This window comes from Bos indicus, chromosome 10 (genome assembly GCF_029378745.1).
Source record: "Bos indicus isolate NIAB-ARS_2022 breed Sahiwal x Tharparkar chromosome 10, NIAB-ARS_B.indTharparkar_mat_pri_1.0, whole genome shotgun sequence".
Lineage (NCBI taxonomy): Eukaryota > Metazoa > Chordata > Mammalia > Artiodactyla > Bovidae > Bos > Bos indicus.
Genome location: NC_091769.1, coordinates 59,404,469 through 59,424,359, shown reverse-complemented (window position 1 = coordinate 59,424,359; position 19,891 = coordinate 59,404,469). Strand labels below are relative to the sequence as shown.

The following is a 19,891-nucleotide window of genomic DNA, read 5'->3' as shown; positions in this document are numbered from 1 at the left end:
ATCATGGCATCTGGTCCCATCATTTCATGGCAAATAGATGGGGAAACAATGGAAACCATGACAGACTTTATTTTCTTGGGCTCCAAAATCACTGCAGATGGTGACTGCAGCCATGAAATTAAAAGACGCTTGCTCCTTGGAAGAAATGTTATGACCAACCTAGACAGCTTATTAAAAAGCAGGGACATTACTTTGCTGATTAGTCAAAGCTATTATTTTTCTCAGTAGTCATGTATGGATGTAAGAGTTGGACCATAAAGAAAGCTGAGGGCTGAAGAATTGATGTTTTTGAACTGTGGTGTTGGAGAAGACTCTTGAGAGTCCCTTGGACTGCAAGGAGATCCAACAGTCAGTCCTAAAGGAAATCAGTCCTGAATATTCATTGGAAGGACTGATGCTGAAGCTGAAACTCCAATACTTTGGCCACCTAATATGAAGAAGTGACTCACTAGAAAAGGTCCTGATGCTGGGAAAGACTGAAAGCAGAAGGGGACGAGAGAGGATAAAATGGTTGGATGGCATCACCAAGTCAATGGCTGTGAGTCTGAGCAAGCTCCAAGTGTTGGTGATGGACAGGGAAGCCTGGCGTGCTGCAGTCCATGGGGTGGTAAAGAGTTGGATATGACTAAGGGACTGAACTGACTGACTTGGTTTTAACTGTGTCTAAGGCTGCTGAAGTGGTATAACCTTTACAACAGACAATTGGCAATATCAATCAAACTTTTTTTATTGGAGTATAGTTACTTTATAATGTTGTTTAGTTTCTGCATTACAACAAAGTGAATCAGCTACATGTGCATATATATCCCCTCTTTCTTGAGCCTTCCTCCCACCCCCCGATCAAATGTTTTTAATATATATAATTCTCTGATTCATATCCTACAGTTGTATTATTATTACACAATGCACAAGATTGTAGAAAGATAAATGTACAGGGATATTCACTGCAATATTATCTCTTATAGCAAAAACAAAAAACAACATCTTCTACAGATAAGGATCCATTACATTATGGTATGTATTGTACACAGCTTCAAAAAGAAAGAACTTGATCTACTTATAGAAATACATATCCATAGTGAGAAAAGCAAATTCCAGAAAGATATTTACAATGTTTCCTATTTTCATAAAAATAAAGGTCCCTATATGTACCTGTACATTTATGTAAACTTAAAGAATGACAGAGAGAGAAACACATCAGCCTGTTTAAAAAACAAAAGAAGAGGAAAACAAAAGCAAAGATGAAGATGTAAAAAGACTGGAAAGAGAAAATTAAAAAAGGAAAACACAATCAAAGAAAACAAAAAGGTATGAAATCCCTCTCTTGCCATCCTGCCCACAGTCACCCCTTAAGGGCTTTTCTTATGTCTTTCCAGATACTATCTATGAATATTTAAGATAGAAAGATAGACAAATCTTAAACATATACATCGTTTATTTTACACATATGGGATCATACTATATATACTACTGTGTAGCTTTTCTAAAATTTATTTTATTGAAGTATAATCGATTTACAACACTGAGTTAATTTCTACTGTACAGTAAAGTGATTCAGTTCTACATATATACATTTTTTTCATTATGATTTATTAGAGGATATTGAATATAGTTCCCTGTGCTATACAAGAAGACTTTGTGGTCTATCCTGTATATAGTAGTTTGCATCTGCTAATTACAAACTCCCAATCCTTTCGTCCTCGACACCCCTTCTGCTAAGCAAATCTATTCTCTATGTCTGTGAGTCTGTTTCTGTGTCATAGACAAATTCATTTTTGTCATATTTTAGATTCCACATATCTACATTCCAGATATCATACATTGTATGGTATCTGTCTTTCTCTTTTTGACTTACTTAGTATAATCTCTAGGTCCACCCATGTTGATACAAATGGCATTGTTTCACTCTATCATGGCTGAGTACTGTTCTGTTGTTTATATGTACCACATCTTCTTTATCCATTCATCTGTGAATGAACATTTAGGCTGCTTCCATGTCTTGGCTACTGTAAATAGTGCTGCTATGAATATTGGGTTGCATGCATCTTTCTGAATCATAGTTTTCTCTGGATATATGCCCAGGAGTGGGACTGCAGGATCATATAGCAACTCTATTTTTAGTTTTTTTGAGGAATCGCCATGCTGTTTTCCATAGTGGTTGCACCAATTTACATTCCTAACAACAGTGTAGGAGGGTTCCCCTTTCTCCACATCCCCTCCAGTATTTACTATTTGTAGACTTTTTAATGATGGTCATTCTGACTGGGGTAAAGAGGTACCTCACTGTAGTTTTGATTGGCGGTTCTCTAATAATTAGCAATGTTGAACATCTTTTCATGTGATTGTATGTAGCCCACATGTATTCTTTGGAGAAATGTTTATTTAGCTCTTCTGCCCATTTTTCAATTGGGTTATTTGTTTTAATGTTTCTGAGCTGCATGAGCTATTTGTATATTTTGGAAATTAAACCTCTGCAGGTCATTTCAGTTGCAAATACTTTTTCCTAGGCCACAGGTTCACCTTTTCATTTTGTTTATGGTTTCCTTTGCTGTACAAAAGTTCGTCAGTTTGTCATCTCCCATTTGTCTATTTTTGCTTTTATTTCTATTGCCCTGGCAGACTGACCAAAGAAAACACTGGTAAAGTTTATGTCAGAGAATGTTTTGTCGATGTGCTCTTCATAAGAGAATTAAAGTGTCATGTCTTATATTCAAGTCTTTAAGCCATAAAATTTAAATTTTATATGTCAGATTTTCCATATTGATACATATACACTATTTCCTTTTATACAAAATATGGTATTGTATGTATGTATATAAAAATATGTATGATATTCAGCATTACTTTTATAATTACAAAAGCTAAGGGATTTTTTAAAAAGCTTAAAAGTATAAGAAAATACAAAGATGTCCAACTATGAGTAACATTTACTGCTACAGGGGGACTACAATCTTCCTATGATAGTAGAAAACTACTACTGACATAAGCAAAACTCACCGATATGGGAATTACTAAGGCAAACACAAATTTTAGTGGAAGATTAGTATAAGCGAGGAAAGGACACCCACACAAAATTGTAGAATAGTACTGGTTATGGAACATGCAGTAAATTTCTTGAACAAGCTAATATACCCAAATAATTTAAGCATTTCCACTACATTTTAATAGTTTGGTAAAATTTCTCATAGAGATTATACAGCTTTGAAAATTCAGTTTATCAACAATAGACTCCATGTGTTTTGGGAAGTATAGGTCTGGGATAGAATGGCAGTTCACCATTTACTGGCTATGTTACAAGTCATGTAACCTGTTCTGGGCATCATCATTAGGTTGTTTGTGGGGGGTGGGGGGGTGGTGCATGGCTTGAGGGATCTTAGTTCCCCAACCAGGGACTGAACATGGGCCCTGGCAGTGAAAGCACCAAGTCCTGACCACTGGATGGCCAGGGAATTCCCTCTTCAACTCTAATATGACAAAAATGTCCACATCTCACAGAGCTGTCACAATGATTAAGTTAGATCGTGCAACTGTTAACACATATTAAGCTCACAATAAATGGTAACTGTTATTATTAATAATATATCTAGCACCTTGCCATGTACTTGTACCATGCAGGAGAAATACAAGATGATTAGCGGTTGCTTAGGGCTTGGTAGAAGGTGAGAATGGGAGTGATAGCTCCAGAATATGAAGTTTCTTTCTTTCTTCCCTTTTTTAAAATGGACTTTATTTTTCAGATCACCTTTAGGGTCACAGCAAAACTGGGCAGGAAGTATGGTATTCCTACATCTTTCCTTACCACACAAACTCATAGCCTCCCTCCAACCTCTGTTATTAACATTTGTTATCATCTATGAATCTACACTGACAGTTTGTTACCACCCAAAGTCCATAGTTTACAGTCTCCCCCGGTGTTTTATATTCTACTGGTTTTGACAAATATATAATGACATATATCCAGCATTACAGTATCACATGGAAAAAGACATAGTTTCACTGCCCTAAAAATGCTCTGTGCTCTCTCTACCTTTTTGGTTTCTTTTTGAGGTGATGTCAATGTTTTAATATTGACTGTAGTAATGGTTTTTCATAGTAAAGCTACGGTTTTTCTAAGTAGTCATGTATGGATGTAAGAGTTGGACTATAAAAAGCTTTGTACTGAAGAATTGATGCTTTTGAACTGTGGTGTTGGAGAAGACTCTTGACAGTCCCTGGGACTGCAAGGAAATCCAACCAGTCCATCCTAAAGGAAATCAGTCCTGAATATTCATTGGAAGGACTAATGCTGAAGCTGAAACTCCAATACTTTGGCCATCTGATGCGAAGAACTGACTCATTGGAAAAGACCCTGATGGTGGGAAAGACTGAAAGTGGGAGGAGAACGAGACAACAGAGAATGAGACGGTTGGATGGCATCACCAACGTGATGGACATGAGTTTGAGTAAGCTCTGGGAGTTGGTGATGGACAGGGAAGCCTGGTGTGCTGCCAAGGAGTTGCAGAGTCGGACATAACTCGGTGACTGAACTGAACTGAACTGGTGTTTTATATTCTGTAAGTTTTGACAAATATACAATGACATGCATCCACCATTACAGTATCACATGGAAAAAGAAATAGTTTCACTATCTTAAAAATCCTCTGTGCTCTATCTATTTGGTTTCTTTTTGAGGTGATGTCAATGTTTTAACATTGACTGTAGTAATGGTTGCACCTATCTGTAAATGTATTAAAAGCCACTGAATTGTTCACTTTAAGTGGGTGAATTTTATGGTATATAAATTATATCTCAATAAAGCTGCCCCTCCCCCCAAGAAACACTAAATAAGCAATTATAGTCTTGTTGGGAAGATTAAAAACAAACCTGAAACAGATAATCACAAACAGAATATGATTAAAGACAGAGTCTCTAGTAAAAGCTTTAGTAGTTCTTAGGCTATTGGAAGGGCTTCACTGGTGGCTCAAATGGTAAAGAATCCACCTGTAACACAGGAGACTTAGGTTCAGCCCCTGGGTCGGGAAGATCTCCTGGGGAAGGGAATGGCTACCCACTCCAGTCTTCTTGCCTGGAGAATTTCTATGGACAGAGGAACCTGGTGGGCTGTAGCCCATGGTGTTGCAGAGTCAGAAACAACCGAGTGACTAACACTTCCACTTTTCACTTCAGGGTGCTGGAAATGCAAATTCTTGGACCCTATTCCAGATCTACTCAATCAGAAACAATGAGAAGTTTACTTTTAATAAGCCCTTACAGAAATTTTGAAGCTTGTTAAAGTTTGAATACCACAGCTGCATGGAGAAGGAAATGGCAATCCATTCCACTATTCTTGCCTGGACAGAGGAGCCTGGTGGGTTACACAGTCCAGAGGGTCGCAAAAAGAGTCAAAGATACGACTTAGTGACTAAACAACAACAATCACAAAACCAAAGCTATGTGGATGGTGCTTCTCAAGATTTAATGTGCATACAAATTATTTAGTTATCATATTATAATGCAGATTCTGATTCAGTGGGTCTGGGTGGAATCTGAGATTCTGCATTTCTAACAAGCACCCAGGTGATCCTGCTGCTGCTGCTCTATGGACTCAACCTTGAGCAGCAAAAGCAATAAGGGAACAAGAGCGCAGTCATCCCTCAGTAACAGGGAGATTGGTTCCAGGACAGACAACGAAATTCAGGTATGTTCATACCCCACAGATTTGCTTCCACACAAATTCAACCAACTGTAGATCACAAGCATAGTATACATATTGAAAACAATCCAAGTGTAATCAGACGCACACAGTTCAAAACCACGCAGTTCAAGGGCCAACTGGCAGAAACCACATCACTGTGGGCCAAATACGTTAGGAAGCAGAGGCCTGAAACGCAGTGTCCCTTCAAACATGACAAATATCAAATCAGGTGAGATTTGTGGTCCACCCGTGCTAGTACTAGATCACCTGAGAAAGACCCGATGGTGGAAGGATACCTTCCTTTACATCTTGCCAGTTAAGAGACATGCTTCAAAACATCTGAATTTTCCTTTGTAATCAGTTGTGGGCTGGTCTTCTGTAACTTTATGCAACTCTTTAAAAAATGTTTATATTTTCAACCAGTAATGAAAATATCCTCTTAATAAAAAGCTTAGAATCAAGAGCTTGAAGGGATTTAGGGTAACAAAATCTAGTCCCTTTACTTCATAGCTCAAACAGGTCCAAAATGATCAAAATCAAGTGGTCTTGGGGGCCAGATTAGAACAGAGCTCTCTAAAACCCAGACCAGCCATCTTTCAACTCTGCTGTTCTTCAAGTTCCTTTATGCAGCTAGATCCCCCTCCAGCATTAATACTGGCCACATATATCTCTGCATTAGCTGTTAACTCCCTTTCTGCCATGATACTGGGAATGGGTCTCCTACCACTACTCAAATTTCTCTAATACCCAATTAGTTCCTCCCACATCCTAAATATCCCAAACTCGAACTTATCTTTTCCTTATTGCTGTTGTTCAGTCGCCTGGTCATGCATGACTCTTTGTGACCCCACGGACTGCAGTACATCAGGTCTCCCTGTCCCTTGCCATCTCCCAAAGCTTGCCCAAGTTTATGTCTACTGCATCAATAATACTATATAGCCATCTCATCCTCTGATGCCCTCTTCTCTTTCTGCCCTTAATCTTTCCCAGCATTAGAGTCTTTTCCAATGAGTCAGTTCTTTGCATCAGGTAGCCAAAGTATTGGAGCTTCAGCTTTAGCATCAGTCCTTCCAAAGACTATTCAGGGTTGATCCCTTAGGATTGACTGGTTTCATCTCCTTGCTGTCCAAGGAACTTTCAGGAGTCTTCTCCAGCATCATAGTTTGAAGGTATCAATTCTTTGGTGCTCTGCTTTTTTTTTTACAGTCCAGCTCTCCTTACACTCTTCCAAGTAACCCCACTTCTAGGACTTTCATGGAATTCCTTTCCCTATGACAAGTGCTCCTAAATGCTCACCCTAAACCTTCCGTCTTAATGACAGTTCCTACAACCATTAGTAATGGAGTCAAGTGTTCTTCATGGCCGTTGAATCATCAATCTCACATCCATGTCTTTATATTCCACATCTTGCTTGAGTTCACGTGCAAGGGAAGCAAGTTTACTAGACCACAGTGTGAACCAGTAAAGCAGTACTTCCTGTTTTTCTGATTAAAATGTATCTCACATAAAACTTCATGGGATGTCTGTTGCTCATGAACATTGCCAAATTTACTTTATCCAGATCACTTGACTTCAATCATATTCCATATCATCTTCTTTTCAAAACAATGTTTAGTTCTTTATTTTTAATTGGTCGCACTGGGTCTTTGTTGCTGCTTGTGGGTTTTCTCTAGTGAGTGGGGGCTACTCTTCATTGCAGTGCTCAGGCTTCTCATTGCAGTGGCTTCACCTGTTGTGGAGCATAGGCTCTAAGGGTCATGGGCTCAGTAGTTATGGCTTGCAGAATTTGCAGCACTGGCTCAGTAGTTGTGGTGCACAGGCTCAGCTGCTCCATGGCACATGGGATCTTTCTGGACCAGGGATCGAACCCATGTATCCTGCATTGGCAGGTGGATTCTTAACCATTAGACCACCAGGGAAGACCAAGTCTATCTTAATGTTATAGTTGCCTATTTTGATCATTTTTTTCCTAAATAACTTTTAGTATGACAAGTGTCAAATGATTACTGCAAGTCTAAAAAAATATCCCAACTGTAATGGAGAACACTATACTCACGCAGGTACATGATCTCCCCATTTTCCCAGACCAATCAGACCTTAAACAAAAGGACATACAAAAAGAGCTGTACTTCATCTGTGTTTTTACACTGAATCAGTCTTGCGCTGACCTTCATGTCCCTGTCTCTTGAGGCTACATCCTTGCTTTATACTCCAATCTCTTGGTAGTCCCAAGCACAGGCGTTTGTATTCCTGGCCTCTGTTCACAAGGTCTCCTGATGCTGACTCACCAGCCCAATACTAATCTAGGAAACAGGCCCTTCTATTCTTGTCCAAGCTAACAGCACAGTTCGAGGATTCTTCTTTGACTGCATTTCAGAGTTTGGTTTGCCTTCTATCCTTCTCCTTCAAAAGGTATCTAGCAGCATTGGACCTACTTTCCAAATTTAAGTCTTTACACGTTCCTTTCAAAATAACAATTCTCTAGCTAAAAATTTATCTAACATACACACCATCATGAATCCATGCCATCTTTTCAGTTTGCCAATTGGTCTATTTTCACTTGATCAAGATCAAGCTTGAAAAATACAGTGTTAACTTTTACTCTTGTATACATTTAATTCCCTTAAAAGCCTATGAACAAAGCTAGTGGAGGTGATGGAAATCCAGCTGAACTATTTCAAATCCTAAAAGATGATGTTAAAAGTGCTGCACTCAACATGCCAGCAAATTTGGAAAACTCAGCAGTGGCCACAGAACTGGAAAAGGTCAGTTTTCGTTTCAATCCCAAAGAAGAGCAAGTCACAGAATATTCAAACTACTGCAAAAAGTGCATTCATTTCACATGCTAGCAAGGTAATGCTCACAATCCTTTAAATTAGGCTTCAACAGTATGTGAACCGAGAACTTCCAGATGTACAAATTGGATTTAGAAAAGGCAGAGGAACCAGAGATCAAATTTCTAACATCCACTGGATCATAGAAAAAGCAAGGGAATTCCAGAAAAACATCTGCTTCAATGACTATGATAAAGCCTTTGACTCTGTGGATCACAAAAAACTGGAAAATCCTTCAAGAGATGGGAATACCAGACCACTTTATCTGCCTCCTGAGAAAATTGTATGCAGGTTGAAAAGCAACAGTTTAGGACCAGGTATGGAACAACAGACTGGTTCCAAATTGGGAAAGGAGTATGTCAAGGCTGTACTCCTTGTCTTGGCCTGCTCCTAAGACCTGCTAGATCAGAATTTGATTTTAATAGAACATTAAATTCAGGAAGCACTGATCTATAATAAAGGATAAGAAATTGCTGCCCAGATTAGAGCATAATCTCTAGGCAAAAAGAATCATGCTTGACTAATCTGATTGTCACCCTGCTTATTTAACTTATATGTAAAATACATCATGTGAAATGCTGGGCTGGATGAAACACAAGTTGGAATCATTGCTGGAAGAAATATCATCAGATATGCAGATGATACCACTCTAATGGTAGAAAGCAAAGAGGAACTAAAGAGCATCTTGATGAGAGTTAAAGAGCTGAGTGAAAAAGCTGGCTTAAAACTCAACATTCAGAAAATGAAGATCATGGCATCCAGTCCCATCACTTCACGGCAATTAGATGGGGAAAAAGTGGAAACAGTGACAGCTTTTATTTTCTTGGGCTCCAAAATCAATGGGGACAGAGACTGCAGCCAAGAAATTAAAGACACTTGCTCTCTGAAAGAAAAGCTATGACAAACATAGACAGCATATTAAAAAGCAAAGATGTCACTTTGCAGAGTTCCATATAGTCAAAGCTATGGTTTTTCCAGTAGTCATGTACGGATGTTGAGAGTTGAATCTATAAGGAAGGCTAAGTGCTAAAGAACTGATGCTTTTGAACTGTGGTGCTGGAGAAGATTCTTGAGAGTCTCTTGGAGAGGAAGGAAATCTAAACAGTCAATCCTAAAGGAAATAAACCCTGAAAATTCATTGGAAGGACTGATGCTGAAGCTGAAGCTCCAATACTTTGGCCACCTGATGCGAAGAACAGACTCATCAGAAAAGATCCTTTTGCTGGGAAAGATTGAAGGAAAGAGGAGAAGGGGACAACAAAGAATGAGATGGGTGGATGGCATCACTGACACAGTACATATGAATTTGAGCAAACTCTGGAAGATAATGAAGGACAGGGAAGCCTGGCATGCTGCAGTCCATGGGGTCACAAAGTGTCAGACACGATTTAGGGACTGAACAATAACAACAAATAGCCTTAACAAATTAGTCAAGCATGATTCTTTTTGCCTAGAGATTATGCTCTAATCTGGGCAGCAATTTCTTATCCTTTATTATAGATCAGTGCTTCCTGAATTTAATGTTCTATTAAAATCAAATTCTGATCCAGCAGGTCTTAGGAGGAGGCCATGATTATGCATTTCTAACAAGCTTCCAAGTGATGCTCTGATGTTGTCTACAGAGTATGTGGTTACCGATAGCAGTGAAACAGCAGTGAAACTCACCAGGTTTCCAGATGTTACTGAGGTCCTCCCAGGAATTTTCTTAAGAAGTTCAAGTCTCACTATAACTGCAGTACGTAGTTAGAGTACTGGTAGAGTCAATGCTCATGTTTTGGCCAGAAGTTCCACCATTTCATCCACAAGTTCACTCAAAAATCTTATCCATGTGTATCATTGGGTCCCAACTCCCCCACCCACCTCCACAGTCTGTCAATTAAACCTGTTTCACATTATTTGCATTGCTATCCATTAGACATACTTAATCCTCTGGTTTGAAAGAACAATGTGTGAATGTGACTAACTCTCACATTAACTCCCCCTGTGATCTTTCTTCATAAAATCTACAAATTAAACTATTCCTCTAATTTTAAATACTGCATATGAGGGCTGGAGGTTTGGAGCAAGTTTTGCTAACAAACAGAATTTATTTAAAATGAGAACTAGCAATTAAAAAAAAACCCTTTATTTCTAAACCAAAAGATTAAAAGTTACAATGTAATCATTGAATGTTAAATGCTCAGGAATAATAGTCATCCGCACATTACCCTTATATCAGACCAATGTAGAAGGTATCATTTTCTTTACAAACTTCTTTCTCTTTACACAGATTATGAGTTTCAGGTCAATAGCAATACAGTAAGAATTGAAATGACCTCTACAGGAAAGGCAGAATTGAGGTTATGTGTCTGAATGATAGATGTTCCAAAGTCAGATCTAAGTAATTTTCAAACTCACTATTATGCCTCTTTCCTCCCTAATAAATCCTATCATCAATCTTATATTCTTTCTACTACTTCCAGGATTCAAGGTTTAAGGAAATGATGCACTGAAATCAAGTACACTAAGATCCTCAGAGATGAAGTGAAATCTTAATTACTTAATCAGTGGCTCAATGGAAGCTTGGGCACCCAACAGAGATTTACAGAGAATCAGAAGAGTCTCTGTGCCACCATGGGGAAAGCAGATTCCCAGAATCATTCCTTAGACTTGGAGAATCTGGGGACATGTAACAGGCTAAGATATACTAGGGGGCAGGGAAGTAACAAGGTAACTATTTCATCCATTCAATACTCTGCAGTCTATGAGGTGCTATGGGAGACAGCAGAGGATCAGTCAGGTAAAATTTCTCCTTCATGGGGCTTATATCCTATTTGTTACCTAGATCCAGACATCTCCTTGGTTTTCCTTAAGTAATCTTACTACTTAACTATTATAGAATTTGTGATTTATACTAGAAGTCATAAACTCAAATGCCTAAAAGGCCAGCCATAAATCAAGTTGATTTAAGTCCACAGGACATGGTAATGTTTGGCAATTTCTGGCCTAAAGGTAATCATTTTTTTTAATTTAGTATTTTGGGGTAAGTGTCCATACCGGAAGGCTTTATGGTCTAGATTTCTATAAACAGATTGAACTGCAGGTAAATTTTTAATAAAATTTAAATGTAATCATAAAAAATGATTACACACATAATAAACATGACTTCTCCTATCTTTAGACCTTTTTTGTGAAAATAAATTCACAAATTTATCCAATCAGTCCAGTGATCTATTTTTGATAAATAAACAAACAAAACAAAAAACAAATTTTTTAGTGGAAAAATATAAAAAGATGTCTAGAAAGCCCGGGTTCTAGTCCTCTTTTTGATGACTTTCTATATGGTCTAGGACAAACTGTAATCTTCCACAAACTCCTCTCAGGATTATTTTGAGATGCTAAGGAAATGTATGTGTAGGTGCTATATTCTTGAAAGGCAAGGACAGTGAGCTTCCTGGTGTCTTTTCTCATAAGGGCACCAACTCCATCACAAGAAACCCACCCTCTGACCTCATCTAAACCTAATTATCTCCCAAAGGCCCCATCTCCAAATACTATCAACATTGGGTGTTGGTGCTTCAACATATGAATTTTGGGAGGACACAGTTCAGTTCACTACAGCAGCTAAGCATGTCTCTGATAGGTTGGGTAGGAGAACACAACTACTTTCCTCAGGAAGTTGACAGAGAAGGGATTAAAGAAGATTCTTTGAGTTAGTACAGTGTATCAAAGGAAGGAAGATTACAGCAAGAGAGTTTTCTGCTGGAGATCCTGATGATCACTTCAGGAAGGAGACAGATGGGCCCCAGCTGAATAGTTTCTCCCCTGTGGACAGAAACTCCATAAAATCATGATGACTGAGGAGCAACTACCTAGATAAGAGTTGAAGATCCCATATTCTCTTTCTTGAAGTCAAGGAGACTTCTGTGACTACACATGTGCAGAAAGGCTCTTTGGAGGTCAAAAAGGGAGGGGCCACTACCTCATTTTAAGTGATGTCAACTACCCATAGGCCTCTTTGCTAGAATCCAGCTTGGCTAAGAGACGCACATGGACACATGGGAGGACCCTGAGATATACCAAATACAGACTCAGAACCAGGAAAAGCAAGATTAAGTAGCCAAAGGAAACCCAGAAGAAATGCCCCATAAAAGTGCTTCAAACCACCACGAGGGCCTGACTCTCTGAGCCTGCCTGTGTATTCACGTACACTTTTCCTCCTAGTAAACACTTCACTTGTTTCACCACTTTCCGTTTCTATGTGGAAATTCATTTGTACACAGCTGACAGGACAGGGCCTTGCCACTGGCCACTGGCTCTGGTGGTCTAGTGGTAGGGACTCTCTCTAGTGCTGGTCTAGCAGCAGCACTCTCTGCTGCCCAACCTCCATCTCTGGCCAGGAATGGAGATCCTGCCTCAAGTCACTGCAGGCTGAGACCACCCAAGATCAATACGACACTTCAAATTATTTGAAGTAATAAAAACATGAATAGAACTTTTATAAAACACTATGAGAAAGACTCAGGATTCTTCAGAGAACTTTGAAACAATTTTAGAAAACAGATCCAGGCTACATTTCATTCATTCTCTTTGAAACAGAACTTTGAGACAGTCGGAGCTAGCAGTGGAAGTTGGACTGAGGAAAGATAAATGTACTATGGAATTATGGCAAAGACAAGAGAGAATTAACTACCTGCCAGGCACTCTTCAAGTCTAGACTCAAATGTTTAACGGGTTTAGAAGTCGCTAAAACAGCCAGACGTGCTGTAGCTTGAGCAAGCAAGACACACAGTAAGGTCATTCAGATGTTAAAGGGCCTTTCCAATACTAAACCCTCTGCCTCTTCTACAAAGATATGACACTTTCTGGAGATTAAGTGCTGCTTCTAGAAGAGGATGATGACCCTGTTCTAACATGACCAAGAGAAAAGAGGCCCCATTGGGCCTGCTTCAAAAGCCCAGAAAGAAGAAATGAAATTATTAAGCTGGCATCATTCATTCAATGATCTCAAGAGAGGCCACCAGAGCTGTAAAAGTAGGGAAGAGGAGTAAACAAAGGCGTCAGGGAGAAAATGGTTAAAATAACAACAGCAACAATTAAAAGTTAAAAGTTAAAGTAGAGAAGAAAAGGAACTAGGTATCCAGCAAACAGAAGAGAGAGCTCCCTGCTGAGAAAAAGGATGTGAGATTTATTTGAGTTCCTCAGAAAAGGAAAGGAACAAGAGATAATTTCAGGAAATTAAAGGAAGAAAGAGTGAAGAAGCAAACAAATCCACTGAGAAATCAGTAAGAAACAGAAAATCAATACTACTAGTTGGCGCTAAAACAGATCTTTTCAACTTAAAAACGTATTGTCAAGTTTATTACAGTTACCAGCACAGCTCCTTGCATATAAGAGGTGTACGCTGTTTGTGGAGTGAAAGAATGTTATGAAGTCCCCATACAACCCTGCAACCAGAGAGTACTGAACTCAAAGATTAATATACTGAAATATGACAAAATACATACATGTAATATGAAAAGAATAACATCTAGAATATGGGAGACAAATTAGCTACAATTTAGAACTGGGACAAACTTTTAGGCTTGTGAAGCACTTGAAATTAAATGAAAAGTTTGTTTACGTTTTTCCTGTAAGAGGCATTTGAGCTTTTAATGAGAATTTCTATGTGAGTTTAGTAAGAATTTTAGGGAGGGGGGTTCAGGATGGGGGCAACACCTGTATACCTGTGGCTGATTCTTGTTGATGTATGACAAAAACCATCACAATATTGTAAAGTAATTATTCTACTAAAATAAATTAATTAAAAAAGAATTTCAGTGTGAGTTTATGAGCAACTGATGTACTTATTATTATTCATTTGCATTCAGAAAGGATAGGTGGGAATTTATACACAGGTATATATTCTTACAATTAGCTTAATAAGTTCGAATAAAAATGAGTGCAAAACCACTAAAAAACTTCATACCTACGTTATAGTTTTATGTGTATATACATACTATTTGAATTAACTTGGACACGTCTAATTACAAAGTAAACAACATCTCAAAGATTCAGACCAACACTACTACTTTGTTATTCTCTTTATATCCTGCTCCCCACATGCCATCCCTAACAATTTTTAGATACATTCCCTCATTCATGTTCCTAATACCGTCCGCTGCTGCTGCTGCTAAGTCACTTCAGTCGTGTCCGACTCTGTGCGACCCCATAGACGCCAGCCCACCAGGCTCCGCCGTCCCTGGGATTCTCCAGGCAAGAACACTGGAGTGGGTTGCCATTTCCTTCTCCAATGCATGAAAGTGAAAAGTGAAAGTGAAGCCGCTCAGTCGTGTCCGACTCTTAGCGACCCCATGGACTGCAGCCTACCAGGCTCCTCTGTCCATGGGATTTTCCAGGCAGGAGTACTGGAGTGGGGTGCCATTGCCTTCTCCAGTTATGAAAACACCAAGGACACTTCGGGCTCTAATCTGGCTTTTCACTTTCACACTGAATACATTCACTAGTAGTAATTCTTTAAAAACTGGAGAGTAAGCAAAATATACTATTTCAGAAAAGTTACACGTTCTAATGGAAAGAACTAGACAGACATACACCACAGCAATTCTATATAAAGCTCATAAAAGCTTCCAACTTAAAACTCCCTGGCGGGAAGTCTACAAGAAACAAAAACTGAAACAGACAACACCGGTGCCCTGCCCAACCACTTACTGAAGCTCCAACTACTTGGTGTTTAATTTTAAGACATTATTACGTTTCTCTAATTATGAAAACAAACTTGAGGACACATATTTGTTGTTATTTCTTAACTGGCTCTCCTTGCCTTTAAACTAGGCAGAGAACTGAAAACCACTAAAAGAATTACTCCGGTGTATTTCTTAAAAAATTATTTTGAATTATTATATTACCAAAAAACCCCAGAATGAAATCAAATGAACACTAAGAAGAAGCAGAAACACAGGAGGGGGGGCGGGGGAATCTGTTTAAGAGCAACAAAACTAAAGCGCAGTCTTTGAACCGCTAAACATCCAGGGATCAGGTATACTATTTTTCCTTCTTTCAGAGTTAGGGCTTGAGGCGGAGCAGGGTCGGGGGCGGGGGGGCGGTGGCGGTGTGTAAAGGTTAAACAGCTGTAAGAAAGGCTGGACAATAAAATCAGAGGTCAATTAAAAATAGCCTGGAACTGTGAAAACCTATAGAGAAGCATCAAGGTCAAAATAGTATTAGGGGTTGGGCAGATGGCTTTCTCTAGGATAGGTACTGGGAGCTCTCAAACGACGCGAATGGGGGCTGGAAGGAGAGGGAGTAGCGAGTAAGTCAGGGGAAGAAAGAAAAAAACGGCGGCAGGCCGCGTAGGAGACGGAGAAGGGAGGCCGACCCGGAGCAGGGACGGGGTTGAGGGAGGTTTGAAGGAGGAGGAGGAGGAAGAGGAGGGCGAGGGGGAAGGGGAGGGGGAGAGGGAGGGGGCCCGGCCCCGCCCCGGGGAGGCCCGAGAACCCTCCCGCCCCCCTTACCAGAGGGAGCAGGAAACACAAGAGCAGGGCGGCCGCGGCGGGGGGCAGCGGCGACTGCCGACCCATCGAACTGACGGGTAGGCGCCGGGCGGCGCGTCGAGGCTCAACGGGGCAGGCTCCGGATCCCGTCGCGGCGCTGCCTCGGTGGCCGGGCGGGACAGGGTCGGACCGCGGACCTTGAGTGGGGCCGCCGCGGCTGCTGGAGCCGCCGCTGCAGCGCCGACTTCCTCTTCCGGCCCCGCCCGGAGGACGCGGAAACCCCCACGAGCCATGTGGAGTCCGGGGCGGCGCGCGCCTCCCGCCAGGCTCTCGGAGCTTCCCGACGCTGGCGGGCACAAGCGGAGTGTCTGGGCGTGTCTCTATCCAGCTGCCTGACCTGAACTGTCCCCAAGTCCGGGCAGGCGAAGGGACTTTTTCAAGGCCTTCTTCCTTGAAGCTGCGGAGCGTCTGTTCTCTTCCCCAGTAACTACCCAGGTGTTCGAGCCAGAATCCTACATGTTCTGAGTCTTAATTTATCTGCTCTTCAGCAGTCCTAGGCACTCTCATGCTGTGTCCCAAATCGGGTCAGTTCAGTTCCGCTCAGTCGTGTCCGACTCTTTGCGACCCCGTGAATCACAGCACGCCAGGCCTCCCTGTCCATCACCAACTCTTGGAGTTCACTCAAACTCAAGTCCATCGAGTCGGTGATGCCATCCAGCCATTTCATCCTCTGTCGTCCCCTTCTCCTCCTGCCCCCAATCCCTCCTAGCATCACAGTCTTTTCCAATGAGTCAACTCTTCACATGAGGTGGCCAAAGTATTGGAGTTTCAGCTTCAGCATCAGTCCTTCCAATGAACACCCAGGACTCATCTCCTTTAGGACGGACTGGTTGGATCCCCTTGCAGTCCAAGGGACTCTCAAGAGTTTTCTCCAACACCACAGTTCAAAAGCATCAATTCTTTGGCGCTCAGCTTTCTTCACAGTCCAACTCTCACATCCATACATGACCACTGGAAAAACCATAGCCTTGACTAGGCGAACCTTTGTTGGCAAAGTAATGTCTCTGCTTTTGAATATGCTATCTAGGTTGGTCATAACTTTCCTTCCAAGGAGTAAGCGTCTTTTAATTTCATGGCTGCAATAAAATCAGGTCACCTTCTCCCAAATCGCTGTGATCTAGGCCACTGATGTTTCTCTCCTCCAAACTGGTTTCAGTTTCCACTCTCCACAGACCATTATCCACCCAGCTGTCCTGGAGAGATCTTTTTGAAAATGTAAGTCAGATCATGTCACTCCTAACCACACTTGGAACAAAATAAAAACTCTACTCTGGATGACGTTTATGTAACATCATCCCTGCCTTCTTCTGTGACCCCATCTTCATGATTTTTCCCATGCTTGCTTTAAGCCACGTGGGCCCCCTTTATTCTGGTCTTTGTACTGGTAGTTCTCCCAGCTAGAATGCTCTTCTCTCTGAATACTCAGCACTCTGGCATTCACTTAGCAGCTTAAATGTCATTTTCTCAGAGGGAACTTCTTGACATAATCTAAAGTAACCACCCAGTCACTGTCATATCTCATGAGTTATTTAAATTCTCTGCATAGCATTTTTCACTCTTGCATTCTCTTATTTACCTCTTTATTTATTTATGATACTGATTCCCATTTGACAGAAAGGAGTATCTTTGATTTGTTCACTCCTCTATCCATTACAACATTTGGCATAAAGTTGGTCCTCAGATATTTGTTGGATGAATATTCAATACTAAACACTGAATACAGTGCTGTCCCTGCCATCCCACACTCAGGGTTTACGGAAGGACAGAGATGTGTGAGCAAATAGTTCAAGGTGACTAATGACTCTTTTGTTTGCACAAAATGCTATGGGAGTATCAAAGGAACACTTAAAGGGGTGCCAGGAAAAATTTCAACTTAAGCTGAGTCTAGAAGGCTGAGTTAATTTTAGCCAGGCAATGGGTAGGGGAAGGGGGAGACTTCCAGGAAGAGTGAACCATTAGTGTCAAAGCCAAAGGTGACATTGGAGGAACTGCAAAACTCAAGCTTGGCTGAAGTTATGGGTGATGATAGATGAAGTGAGAGAAGAAGGCAGAGGCCAAATCACAACTAGATGGGAGAATCCTGCTTGGAATTTTAGGCTTCAGCTAGTTGGTGGTGAAAAGTGCAGTGATGGACAATTTCTGTTTAAAAGCTCACTGTGGTGGCAGGCAGAGTGGCAGATGGATTGAAACAGGGCAATAGTAGAAGCCAGGAGAACTGTTAGACAACAGAGGAGCCTGGCAGGCTACAGTGCATGGGGTCATAAAAGTCGGACATGATTTAGCAACTAAACCAACACCACCACCACCACCAGTAACCTAACCCAGGCAGGGGTAGTGAGGGCCTGAACTGAGACAGAAGTGGCAGAAGAAATGAAAAGGAGAGGGAGATGGTGGATCCAAAGACTCAAGGCAGGATTTGGTGTAACTGAGGGGACATGGGAGATGAGGAGAGGGATGGTTCTCAGGACCCTGCCCTGGGTCTTTTATTGAGATGATCATCACAAGAGATGGAAGAGACTGGGGATGGGAGAGGAGGAAGAAATAATTTTGAACTTGAGTTTGAAATGTTTGTAGGACATTCTATTGCAAATATCTGTAGGTTAATGGCTAAGTCTGAGACTTAGTGGCACAATGAGGCCAGAACTCAGGTCTCCTGTCTGTCAGAGTCTCTTCACATTTTCTAGCTGCCTAGGGCAAGTCAGATTTCCCTTTTGCAAAATGACTGTGATTAGATGACTTCATCTCTAAATATTCCATTCTGCCCATAATGGCCCTTTGCCTGTGAATCTCCAGGATGGCTCCTGAGGCTATCTGAAAATCTCTGGTTTTCCTGCCTGGAAACTCCTGTCCTGGAGTTACGCCATTTTTCTTTCCTCTCAGTTGGGGAAAATTTTGTACCTGCATTCAAAGAACCTGTGGTATAGGCTAGTGCTTGTGCAGTCTCTCTTTACCTGCTTTAGTTTTTTTCAGCTGAAAGATATGGACAGTAAAACCTGTTCTGACTGTCTCATATGAGTATTGTAAAAATTACAGGATTTGTAATTTGAGTGTAATTACTCCATTTTTTTAAAACAAAAAAGTAGGGAGAGGAGGAGAAAAAAATAGAAGGCTGTGCTATTGCAGTGTTAGCACTGTTTGTCATAATTCTTCTGCTAGAATTTTTTCTCATTGGTCAAAGCCCCTGTGCATGATGAAGGAAAATGGAAGGGTTAATGGAAATTTAAAAAGAGTTTAATAACTTTACTATTGGAATGACTGTTAAAGGATTTGGAGTATACCTCTGTTACACAGTTAACTACCTTGGAAGTGTCAGGAAGGATTAAAGTTATGTTGGGTAAATTTTAGTCAATATTTTTCTTCTCTAGATAAACTATGTATAAAAACTCATTATGGAAAACAAATATCATTAATTAAAGATTAATTGAAATTTTTTCCCCAATGATAAAAGACAGAATGCTATTGGTCATCAGAATCTTTCTGTGTTCTAGGAAATGGACAGGAACTATAGGCCCCATTTTACAAATTTGCTAGGTGAAGCAAAGGAGGAGGAGCTAACACTGTCTCCTACCCTAGTTTACTAAAGATCATTCATACAACCTGCAATTTCCTGGTAGTGCCACAGTGTTTCTTACTCAGAGGACATTGATGAAATTTTGGTCACGAGCCCCACAGACTTCCTTGGGCAATCTAGATCATTGGTATAGTATAGAGCAATGATTCTCAGGGCTTCCCTGTGGCTCAGATGGTAAAGAATTTCCCTGCAATGCAGGAGACTCAGGTTGGATCTCTGGATAAGGAAGGTCCCCTGGAGAACGAAATGGCAATTCACTCCAGTATTCTTGCCTGGAGAT

The 19,891-nt window shown here is 40.7% G+C and overlaps 1 protein-coding gene across 2 annotated transcripts in view; it reads right to left on the bottom strand.

Moving 5' to 3' along the window:
- Positions 1-16,234, bottom strand: part of SPPL2A (signal peptide peptidase like 2A) — a 53,722-nt gene extending 37,488 nt beyond the window's left edge. For both annotated transcript variants that reach the window (XM_019968843.2, XM_070797553.1), the window contains exon 1: positions 16,002-16,234. In XM_019968843.2, the coding sequence (XP_019824402.2) occupies positions 16,002-16,067 (66 nt within the window). In that variant the 5' untranslated portion in view covers positions 16,068-16,234. The remainder of the gene's footprint in view (positions 1-16,001) is intronic.
- Between the last annotated feature and the right edge of the window lie 3,657 nt (positions 16,235-19,891).